Below are 12,142 nucleotides of genomic sequence, written 5' to 3'. Positions count from 1 at the left end.
GTTAAGACAGTGTGGTATTAGCCAAAGGATAGACTAAACTCAATAGAATAGAATAGAAAGAACAGAAATAGACCCACAATTGTATGGTCAATTAATTTTTAGCAGAGTTTTCAGGGTAATTCAATAGGGAAATGATAATCTTTTTAACAGCTGTTGCTGGAGCAATTGGACAGCCATATGCAAGACACTGAACCTTGACTCTTTTCACATACCATAAACAAAAAAATAACTCAACATTTATTATGGACTGAAATGTAGGAACTCAAATTTGTGTAAGTGTAAACATAAAATTAGTGATTTTATTGTATATAAGCTATAACAACTTGTTTAAATAAATATTTTCAATAACTTGTTTAAATAAATATTTTCATTATTCTACAACACATATTTTGCTTACTTTGTTTATATTGAGTGCTAAAAGAATGAGTTAAATTCTCTTCTCCTAGAAAGCTAGTATTTTACAAAGACCCAGTTCAAATCATAATCTCATCTAGCAACCACAGGATTTGTCCTAGGAAAGTCTTATAGATAAAAAAATCTGTGTTTCCTAAGAAACACAGAACTGCATACAATGTTTCAGGTTTTCAGGAGAGTTCCCATATGCATCCACTATATCCACTAAAGGCTTCATATATCACTGAGCTTGGCAACAGCTATATAAGAATTATAATTCCAAACAGTTCTTTATATAGTTACCTCAAGAGATTTGTTGATGAAACCCTTCAACAGCAAATATCTTAAGGTAAAATTGAACAACATAAAAATAAGAAACTGATAGAAGAACTCTGCTTTAGTAAAGCCAAACCACCCGATAAATATTTCTTAAGCACCAAGCTCACATATATGCCACAGAAACCAATGATGATGTAAGCTTTGGCCCTCCCCAAAAACCAGCAACCAAACCACTCCTGCAAAAACTGGTATTTATTACTGAACCACAGGCTGCTGTTCTGTTAACAATATCTGAATGTGATCCTGCCTGATATGGTTGTTGATATGTTGTATGACTTCCTAAGTAACTGGTTGTTAATCATGTCAAATAGAAAAATAACACTGCCAGGTGTGAGGTGAATAAAAACTGTAACTATTATTATCATACTCTTGGAAGAGAAGCCTTCTCACTTTCTGATCTTCCCTAAGAAGAAAAGAAAATAATAGATACAGTTCTGGAAATCCCTGACCACTTCCATGGCATTCTTCAAAGTATGGCTATGACATTTGAAAACCTCTCATTGTTTTAGTTTATATTTCTTTTTTAAATTTATTTTTATTTTTTATTTTTTTAGACAGGGTCTCACTCTGTTGCCCAGGCTGGAGGGCAGTGGTGCAATCTCGGCTCACTGCAACCTCCACCTCACGGGTTCAAGCAATTCTTGTGTCTCAGCCTCCCAAGTAGCTAGGATTACAGGTGCGCCACCAGGCCCAGCTAATTCATGTGTGTTTGTGTGTGTGTGTGTGTATTTTTTAGGTAGAGTTGGAGTTTCACCATTTGGATAGGCTGGTCTTGAACTCTTGGCCTCAAGTTATCCAGGAGTTCCTTGAACTCCTGGCCTCAGCCTCCCAAAGTGCTGGGACTAAAGGTGTGAGCACCGCGCCCGGCCCCCAGTTTATTTTTCTTAACTGTTCTCTATTGTACATGTTCACCTTATAAGTGTTTGTCACTGATTGCTCTACTACATAAGTTCTTTCCCTCAGCACATCCGCTTTTCGTATACTGTGTTGTTAGGCACACAGCAGTGAGGACGTGTCCTCCTGCAAGTCCAGTCTTCCTAAGTCATATCATATTAGATGACACATATATTTTATATCTATAATGTAACAATGAATAATATGTATGTTAAATATGGCTACGTGAACATCATGGATAGACTCAGAGATGTACAGAATAGAAGGAAATATCTGCAGCCTCAGGAGGCCTGTGGAAAGCGAAGGAAGTTCAGATTCTAGACAGCTAGCTGTGCTCCGTGATGTGTATATATACACAGAAAAACTTCAGGCCACTGTTGGCACCAGCCAGTGAAATCATTTCTCTCTCCAGTACCTCAGCCCCTATCTCAGCTGCCTTTCTGAATCCCTCTGAGATCCCTTGGTCCTTGGTAGAACCCAGGGGACTCCTAACATAAAGCCTTAGAGCAATTGTCCTAGAGCAATGCATCTGCCTTGGAGGTGGCTTTGTGATTTAATAGAGAATCTCAGTCTTTCTCTGGCTCTGTGCTTGAAAAAGTCTAGTTATTTGACCTCATAAATTTCATTGAAATAAGCTACTCTATATCCCATGAAAATATACGAATATTTCAACATTTTCACAGAGTTTAGTGTTTTAATATTATTTTCCCCATTCATTTGTTAACTCTGTATGCCTTAAGTATCCATTTTGAAATCTATAGTATTGTATTGAAGGATCCAGCTAATTTCAGAATACAATTATTGTATGACTTCCTAAGTGACTGGTTGTTAATCGTCTCAAACGGAAAAATAACACTGCTGGCTGTGAGGGGTGATTTTTCTTTTCCGCCTCCTTTCCTTGGGTTTACTCAACTGAAGCCTGTGTATGCTAGTCACATAATAAATGCTCATTAGATAGTGATCTGATATTAACTGTATGTGGCACTAGTATCTTCAGTGCCTTAGAACTGTAATGACTTTTAATGAATATCTCCTATTATGTAACACCTGAGTGGTTTTAAAAATTTAATTGCATTGCCCTTTAGCTTTTCAATCCCTTTAGTCTTAAAGTATTTTAAGGAAATATTTTGGCAAGTGAAACTCCTTGTTTCCCAGACTGCACCTCTTTCCTGCATTCTGACGTCTATTTCTACCTGCTGGCTGGACATTGCTGTCTGGATGTCCCTCAGGTTTCTCAGGCTCAGCACACTGAAATACCCAACCTCATCCTGACCAAATACTCCCCTTCGCAGGTCTGTTATTTAGTGGCTCAACCCAGAGACCTGAGAATCACCCAAGACTTCTCTTTCTCCCCCTTCCTCCCATGGCTCATCATCCCATCAATTCTTCCTCCAAAATACATCTCACATCTGTTTCCTCTCCTCATTCCCCCTGCCATGCTGTTGGTTCGTGCCTTCTTACATGACTGCGGTATATCTTACAGGTCTTCCTGCCTTCAGGGTCTGTCCTCTCCAGCACACCCTCTCCATGGGGCACGCCAACCTTTTCTCCCCTCCTTGATTCAAGCTTTGCAACTACTCTCCCTTTCCCACCACGTGAAGTCTACATTTCTTCCCATGGCTTAAAAAGCATTTCACGGCCGGGCGCGGTGGCTCAAGCCTGTAATCCCAGCACTTTGGGAGGCCGAGACGGGCAGATCACGAAGTCAGGAGATCGAGACCATCCTGGGTAACACGGTGAAACCCCGTCTCTACTAAAAATACAAAAAACTAGCCGGGCGAGGTGGCGGGCGCCTGTAGTCCCAGCTACTTGGGAGGCTGAGGCAGGAGAATGGCGTAAACCCGGGAGGCGGAGCTTGCAGTGAGCTGAGATCCGGCCACTGCACTCCAGCCCAGGCGACAGAGCAAGACTCCGTCTCAAAAAAAAAAAAAAAAGCACTTCACATGCTCCCCTCTTCTACTTGCACGCGATGCCCTCCCACACCCCCCTTCACTCCAGCCTTCTACATACGCCACGCCCCCTCATACTTCATCTGAAATGTAAACTCCAAATTTCATGGACGAACACATCAATAAATGAAATAAAAATATACATCCTGACTGTCCCAGGATTGCCCAAAGAGGAGCAGAGTTAACTCGGATATTCAGAGATTAATCTGTGTATTGAATAGTTGGGGCCTTGCTTTTGCTCATTAACTCTTTCATCTAAAATGAACTGTTTAGGGCATCCTGGGGAAGATGTTTTTATCCTGCTAACTCTTGGGAACAGGAGGAGGAAGTGGCTGGCAACTGAAGGCTGGAACATTTGCTACTGGTAATCGTAGCTGTTAATGTTGCACCTCTTGAGATACTTAAAGAATTCTCTGTCTTGGTTTCATTTTGTACACGTTTGAAAAATAATCTGCAGAAAAGAGCTGTGTTAGAAGGACTTCATAGCTCCCAAGAATTAAAAAAAAAAAAAAAAATCCACTTGATCAACTTAATTCCTTTTTCTTTATCTTCCCTCCCTCATTCTCCTTCCGTTCCACTCTCTTTTCTAAGCTGTTTCACTTTGCAATATATTGCTGGTAAAGAGTTGCAGGGTGGCCGGGCGCGGTGGCTCAAGCCTGTAATCCCAGCACTTCGGGAGGCCGAAGTGGGCCGATCACGAGGTCAGGAGATGGAGACCATCCTGGCTAACACGGTGAAACCCCATCTCTACTAAAAAAAAATACAAAAAAATTTAGCTGGGCGGGGTGGCAGGCGCCCATAGTACCAGCTACTTGGGAGACTGAGGCAGGAGAATGGCATGAACCTGGGAGGCAGAGCTCGCAGTGAGCCCAGACTGTGCCACTGCACTCCAGCCTGGGCGACAGAGTGAGACTCCGTTTCAAAAAAAAAAAAAAAAAAAAGAGTTGCAATCTTAACTTGTTTTCTCCTAAGTATTTGCTTCAAAACTCCTGTATCTAAAGAAATACAGTTGGGGTCATTAATAAAGAAAATATTTTTATCTGAAAAAAAATTCCCAAGAGTTAGCACGATGAAAACTTTTCTGCATACTTCAGGCAGCTGTCAGAATGAGGGAAATGAGGTAATCGAGAAATGAAGCACAGATCAATGTTCACACTCGCGCAAAAGGCGAGATAGGAGAAGACAGAGAGAGAGGAATGGTTGTTGTGGGTTTTAAGCTCAGATGAGGGCCCCTGTGGGCTCAGCCAGGTCTGTGTTTTACAATTCTATCAAATGTAGAGCTGGCATAATGAATTCGAAATGAATTTAGATAAAAATGATTTGTGACTTTTCACTTTAAATCAAAGATCATTACCCAGCAATATATATGGTTGGCACTCTATAAATAAAAATACATTTATTCAGGGTAAACTTAATACACAGACTTGGAAATTTAAACAGCCCCCAATAACGTTCTAATTTATTTTATGTTCCTTGAAGTTTTCAAATGAAGGCACTAAAAGATTATGATACATATGCCTTAGAAAATAGCACCTGTCGACTAAATGCATATTGAGGTTTAGTCACATTACACAGAATTTCGGAAAGACAAAAGAATTTAATGTTTAGGAATCGTTTGGTGGATAATAGAAGGAATGCCAGCTCTGGAAGTAATCTTTGAATAATTCACTATAAGAAACTTGGGAATAGTATATAATGTAGAACACATTCCAAAAGAAGAAAAGCTCTGCAAAGAAAAATTAAATTTGTGTATTCATTTATGCAATATACACAGCACATGCCTCTAGGCCAATCACATCAGATTTAGTCTTGTAAAACTAAGGATTACACTGATGATTTCCAGATTTATCTGTCTGTTTGAGTTAAGTTTTATTGTGGCAAACACAGCAGCAACAATAAAGTCAAAGTCTCAGTGGCTTACACAATAAACTTGTATGTCTTGCCTATGGGTCTGTGGCTGTTGTGTGGCTCTTCTGGGCCTAGCTGAACTCTGGTTCAAGCATGGCCCATGTGACTCTCATTCTGGCTAAGGAATGGGGGAGTACAAACGACCATGCCATACCACAAAAGCACACATAAAACCTCTGCTGGGCTCACGCCTGTAATCCCACCACTTTGGGAGACCGAGGCGGGTGGATCACGAGGTCAGGAGATTGAGACCATCCTGACTCACACGGTGAAACCCCGTCTCTACTAAAACAAACAAACAAACAAACAAACAACAAACAAAAAAATTAGCTGGGCGTGGTGGCGGGCGCCTGTAGTCCCAGCTCCTTGGGAGGCTGAGGCAGGAGAAAGGCGTGAACCCAGGAGGTGAGGCTCACAGTAAGCCGAGATTGCGCCACTGCACTCCAGCCCGGATGACAGCACCAGACTCCCTCTCAAAAAACAAACAAACAGACAAACAAATAAGTCTCTGCTGGAAGGTGGCATACGTCTTATCGAGTCACATTCAGTTGGTGAAAACAAGTCTCATGGTCAAGTCAAAAGTCCATGGAGCAGAAAAATACACATTACCCACTGAGAGGCCCTGTCAAGGCACACGGCAAAATGTGGGGGCACATACTCTTATTACGGGGAGTGGAATAATTGGAAACAATAATCGAATATACCATAATATCTCTAATATGCTTTTTGAGTATCCACCCAGTTTTTGGTCTAGCCCGCAATCTTGGGTCACTGCAACCTCCACCTCCCGGGTTCAAGTGATTCTCCTGCCTCAGCCTCCCCAGTAGCTGGGATTACAGGCACCCGAGGATGCTCCCAGTTTCACACAGAAGCAAGAATCTGTTTTACTTCCATCTACCCTTCAGACTTACTTTAGCGTGTGTGCCTTGGTACCACTGGGGGAATAGTTGACACTATTTCTTAATCTCTCAATCCATCAGTTAAGAGGGACAGAGCTGAGGTTTCACCTAGTGACCTTCGCAACTCAGATTGTTCCCCTCCCTGAAACGCTATCAAACTTTTGGTCTGCGTTTTTCATTTTGGTTCTTACCTAACTTCTTAGTATTCATATATCTTGTGCATGACTTTATTTTACATTCCCGTTAAAAGATCGTTTTGTGGGGTACACAATCTTTAGTTGTCAGTTATTTTTTCTCAGAACTGTGAGCATTACTACACTTCTGGCTTCCGTTGCTGTTGTTGGCAAGTCTGCTAACATTCTAATTTTCCCTTTGTAGGTGATCTGTCTTTTCCCTCTGGTTTCTTTTATATTATACAATTTCAAAACTGAATGTGTAAATACAGATTCATTGTATTTGTCCTGCCTAGTAGAAGTTGTCCTTGCTGTATCTATAAATTCTTGTATTTTATCGGTTCTAGAAAATTCTCAATAATTATCTCTTCAGATATTATCTCCTCTTCATTGTCACTAGTTTCTCCTGTGGGGACTATAATTAGCTGTGTGTTGAAATTTTTCCTGCTTTCCTCCTAGTCTCTTCTTTCATTTTTTTTTTTTTTCATTCCCTGTTTATCTATGCTGCCTTCTGGGAACTTTCTTCACTCCCTTATTTCCATTTACAACTTATTTTATCAACTATGTCTTGACAGCTCTTTACCGTATCCACTGAGTTTTAAAATTTTAGGAACATATTTTTCATTTCTGAAAATTATCTTTGTTGCTTTTTGATGGTTTCTTATTCCTTATTTATTCTTATAATTGCAGTCTTTAAATAGTTTACATTCCATAACTGATCATCTCAATATTTGAAGTACATGGGGTTCTAAATGTATTGCTTTGTTTCTGTCAACTTCTACCCATATATCCCTGGTTGATCTTTGATAATGAGCTCATATTTAGTTGATTTTAACCTGGATAAAATGTAGGGGTTTCAATTAAGGATATTTTTATTATGGAGTTCGCATTTCTTTTGCAATGGTGCTACAGGACACAGCCTTTCATAGTCTTTAGCCTGATCCTTCGAGGAAGCTCTGGCTTGGCGCTCAGATTTGGCCACTGATTCAAGACCTAAAAGTTGTAGTGCTGATATCTGCATTTTTTTGCAAACCAATCTTGCTTTTTACATTTGTTTACTGTGCTCCATTGTCATTTCGGCATTTGGTTTTTATTTTTGTCATGTGTTTTCCCTTTAGACTCGATTGCCCTCATTTTGAAGACTCCAGAAATGCAACAAAATTGTTTTATGCAGGAGCTATTGCAGCATTTTCAAGCAAGAAGTCTTTTCAGTGTATCTAATCTACCATACTGCCAGTAGTGGATGTCTCAGGGTTATTTTTTACTCTGGGTTCGTGACTATGCTCCTCACGTGACTATGCTCCTCAACTATTAGTAGTTGAGCTTGCCAAGAGTTGAAATTCCCAGACAAATGGAGCATGACTTAAATTATTTTAAACTTAGAACATCAAAATTAGGACACTTAAGCCCAGGCATGGTGGCTTATGCTTATAATCCCAACTTTGGGAGGCTGAGGTGGGAGGATTGCTTGAGCCCAGGAGTTCAAGACCAGACTGGGTAACATAGGGAGATCCCATGTCTCCAAAAAAAGAATATGAAAAATTAGTGGATGTTGTCACATACACCTGTGATCTCAGCTACTCAGGAGGTTGAGGTAGAAGGATTGTTTGGGCCTGGGAGGTTGAGGCTGCAGTGAGCAATGATAGCACCACTGCACAAGACCCTGTCTAAAAAAAAAAAAAACCCCTTAATTTAGACTTTCTTAATCAAAATGGACCCTGTGCCAGAACTGGTTTGCTCACCTGATGGACACACTATGTTGACTATGCTGATGAGATTAGGTGATTGTTAGGTTTGCTGTGCCCACAGGGTGCAAATAAATCTTACTGAAAAATGACAGTGCTATAACCTCACATATAAAGGCTAATATATAGTTATAAACACAAATACTTAGCTAGTATGGCTGAATTACTCAGATTTTACTATAACTTGCTTTATGGGAAGGAGGCTATTCAAGGGAACATTGCCATTATTGGCCTGCTATCATGAGCTTGGGAGTCGGATGTTTATTATTCTATAATTTATCTTTTTGAGGACAGATCTTATCTATTCATATACTTTGTTCTTTGAATATCAGTAGGTCTGGTTTTCCCCAAAACAGAAAGTGATACTAACTGCTAATGGATCAGGTTTGGTGCATAAGAGGCTATATAAAGTAAAAAGGCTATAGAAGTGAGAAATGTTTACAAGGCTATACTCTCACTAAGTAGAGTAAGTGTTTAGTAAATATCTTAATTGAAAACATTAATTTGGAAAGATAATGAATTATACCCTATATAAAAAACAATCAGACAATCATGAAAATGTGTTAAAATTAGGGTTTCTGACCATTTTTAAATAAATTATGTTCTTGATTTAAGAATTTTATATTTAACAATAGTTTCCAAGATGTATATAAAAATGACGGTAGAAGCTAAGAAAATGTCTGCGCCCTCTCCCCACCACATAGAACTAGGTAATTAATGCTTTCAGTAAATACATTCCCTTGAGTTAGCCATAATTATATTGAATTGTTTTATACAGTAAATAATATATTCACACGAGCTTTTATAGTATTATTGCTAAAAGTAAGGGTCCTACCAACAGGAGACTGGGATGAAGGGATGAGCTGATTCAGGCAAGGATCAATAAAATACACTTGTGCAGATTCAAAGTTAATTATCCAGTGAGGATTCAGTTTGCACAAGTCTTTCATCTCAGCTCTGCATGAAGCACTGTCTGGAGCCTCCTTACCAATTGTGGCTCTAAGAATAGAGTAAATTCATTCACTCTTATTTAAACACATATATTATATCCCTGTGTAAATGTCAATCATTTCAGTTTCAGTGCAAAAGACTGGATATTCACACCAGATAAGTCAAAGTTAAAACATGTTAAATGAAATGGTATTTCAAAGCTTGCATATTCTACCTATAAAAACCAGTGAGCCAAAGATGTTCCTATTATTTATAATTATTGATTTCTGAATGTTTGTGTTAATATATTTCAAAGATTAACATTGAAAAGCCTCACAGAAAGGAATAACAATACCATGAAGAAATCTAAACTAATTTCTTTGACATCTTGACATTTCTTATTTCTCCAAAAATTACATTTTCATAGAAAATATATTTGTACTTCAAATAGACTTATGATGGACAATTCATGGTATTTAATTGCACTTAAAAACTCATGCTCAAAATTTCAGTACCAGAAACTAGCATCCATCATCTCAACAGCAAAACACAAAACATGAGAAAAACTAATCATTCCTTTAAGTGAAATAAGGTAATTTTTACCTAAAAAGGCCTCGAGGTTAGTGAGGGAAAAAAAAGATGCTTGAAATGTAAGAAATGATCTTGAAGTATTTCTTTTCATCTTTATTCTCTCTGTTGCTTTTTCTTTTGATTTGAAAGATCAGATGAGACCACATATAAACGTATCTGGGAGGTGTCTTAGGGAATTTAACTCACTTCTTAAAAAGAGAAAAGAACTAAATACATTATGTGATAAATACAGTATTTTTTATTGTAAATTCTGTTTGAATCCTTGTTCTTTCAAAGGCTACAATGAAAGAAAGAACAAGGAAAACCTCATATTTTATGATTTGTGATGACAATAGTCACCACAAGATAGTTTTTTCAGTGTTGTTAGGACACAGTTAACAACAATATATAAGAGAATCTGCATCGTTCAGTCACAAAATCTTCTCTCCAAATCAGAGCTACAAACTGTATTCTAGATAGATATTTCCCTGTTAGTAAAATATAAACTCAGACACAGAAATTCTACATCTTTTTGGAGAAGTCTTAATGACTACACTGGGATCAACAGAATCCTACAAACAAAAGTCCCTTTTTATACTTTAACTTGTACTAACTATGCTGTTGAGAAAGCTGCTTTCAGGATGTAAGAACTAAATTATAATTAGTGTTTTCTAATAGGTGTGCAACAGAGAGCTGGAAGGAAGAATAAAATTATTCACTTCAAGAAAAAGGAATATGATTATGGGGGAATTATGTGAAGTGAAAATATTTTATGAATGTTTTACAGTAATTACTTAACACAGCGCCATATATTTATCTTTTTATATGTCATTTGAAAAAATTTAAGTATATTTGAATAGAAGTGGGTGTTCTTTGTGTATCTGTAAGTAAGCAGCTTTTTGACATTTGTTTATTGCATGAAAATATAATTGTAAAGAGTTTCATAGCCTATTCCGTGTAAGCCTATATCCTTCATATTTAAGAACTTCGATATATGTTTGGATTTAAATAAGAGCAAATTGTTGTACATGCTTTGGAGGAAAAAAAATTTTTAAGTGATTAAAAAATGTTTCTTATCTAATAATACCAAAGTCCTATTATACCTCCTTTTACACACCATAATGAATGTGATCAAGAACACAACTGTAGATTTAAACTAAAAGAAACAAAAAAGAAAGAACAAAAAAGACAGCCTGCATAGTGACAAGAATCCGTCTCCCCTCATGCCAGTAAAGTTCTAGCTGTGAGCATGCTCAGAACATGGGAGGCACTGAAATTACTACATCAGAACTCCTGCTGAGGTATGAGGAGGATACGTCTAATAACTCAATTGCTGTAAACCTATGATTATTTTTCTGGTTTTAAACATCTCTTCAGCCTCAGATTGATGACAATGTTCTTTCTACTTCATTTCATCGTTCTGATCCATGTCAAAGGTAAGGCTGCTACTTTCTCGCTTTAAATGAATGCAATTCCCAAAAAATACATTTCTATGTAATTCTATGGCAATTGTAAAAAATGTATTGGGGTGTTAAAAAAAAAAAAAACGGACATCAAATTTGCCTTTTATTTGTCATTACCTTTCGTTGCTTTTAGTCCCATATAGCCTAGTAATTTTTAGATGCAACAAATTTTTCATGGAAGCATGCCTTTGTATGTTATTAAAGCTGTAGATAAAGTATGTCAAAAAACAATGTTGACTATATCAATTAAAATGCAGAAAATATTTTTGGCATTTGTTTTAAAAAGTACGACAAATTAATAAACTAAAATTGTGTTTTGTGGAATTTCAATCTGTTGAAATGTGTCCATAAAATTCATGTAATTGTTAGTAACTATCTTGCGTTAATGTAATCAAACTGGGAACTCCAAAGCCACAGGCAGATCTAAAAAACAGTATCTGTCTCTGAGAGTAAACCTCTCCAAAATAAAGTTATTAAAAGTCTATAAAAGTACATTTACTTAGATAATGTTCTTTTGTTTTTAATTTGTGGACATTTTTATTTCAGTCAAACTCTTAATTTTCAAGTTAGCACCATTTTCATTGTAAAGGTCACCAAAAAATAAAACTTAAATCTTCACTTGCTTTTAAAGAAAAAGATTCGTTGTCAGCCTATACATTCATAAACAATCTATTAATCATACCCAAGGTTTGCTGAGGTTTATCATTATTCAAAAATGTTTATATTTTAATTTGTATTTTTTCTTAAAGAATTTTGATAAACCTCTGAGAATAAAGGTTAAAATTTGAAATTATTTTTATTTTCTGAAAAATTTGTTTTAGGTTCTTTAAATATTCAGTTTTATTAAGTGAATTCCAAGTGAATATTTTAAATCCTGAA

The 12,142-nt window shown here is 37.3% G+C and overlaps 1 protein-coding gene and 1 long non-coding RNA gene across 3 annotated transcripts in view; one reads left to right on the top strand and one right to left on the bottom strand.

Annotated features, from left to right (window-relative positions):
- Positions 1-12,142, bottom strand: part of LOC117097696 — a 162,424-nt gene that overhangs the window by 36,825 nt on the left and 113,457 nt on the right. The window lies entirely within an intron of this gene.
- RXFP2 (relaxin family peptide receptor 2) overlaps positions 11,056-12,142 on the top strand; it is a 73,358-nt gene continuing 72,271 nt past the window's right edge. Inside the window, exon 1 of one of the 2 annotated variants that reach the window (XM_033235779.1) lies at positions 11,056-11,236. In XM_033235779.1, coding sequence (XP_033091670.1) covers positions 11,188-11,236 — 49 coding nt within the window. In that variant the 5' untranslated portion in view covers positions 11,056-11,187. The remainder of the gene's footprint in view (positions 11,237-12,142) is intronic. The other variant, XM_033235788.1, reaches the window with a different exon arrangement.

The sequence above is a fragment of the Trachypithecus francoisi genome, unplaced genomic scaffold (assembly GCF_009764315.1).
Source record: "Trachypithecus francoisi isolate TF-2019V2 unplaced genomic scaffold, Tfra_2.0 Contig01461, whole genome shotgun sequence".
NCBI classification, from domain to species: Eukaryota; Metazoa; Chordata; class Mammalia; order Primates; family Cercopithecidae; genus Trachypithecus; species Trachypithecus francoisi.
Note: the sequence above shows the minus strand (reverse complement) of the source record. Positions and strands in the feature narration are given on the sequence as shown.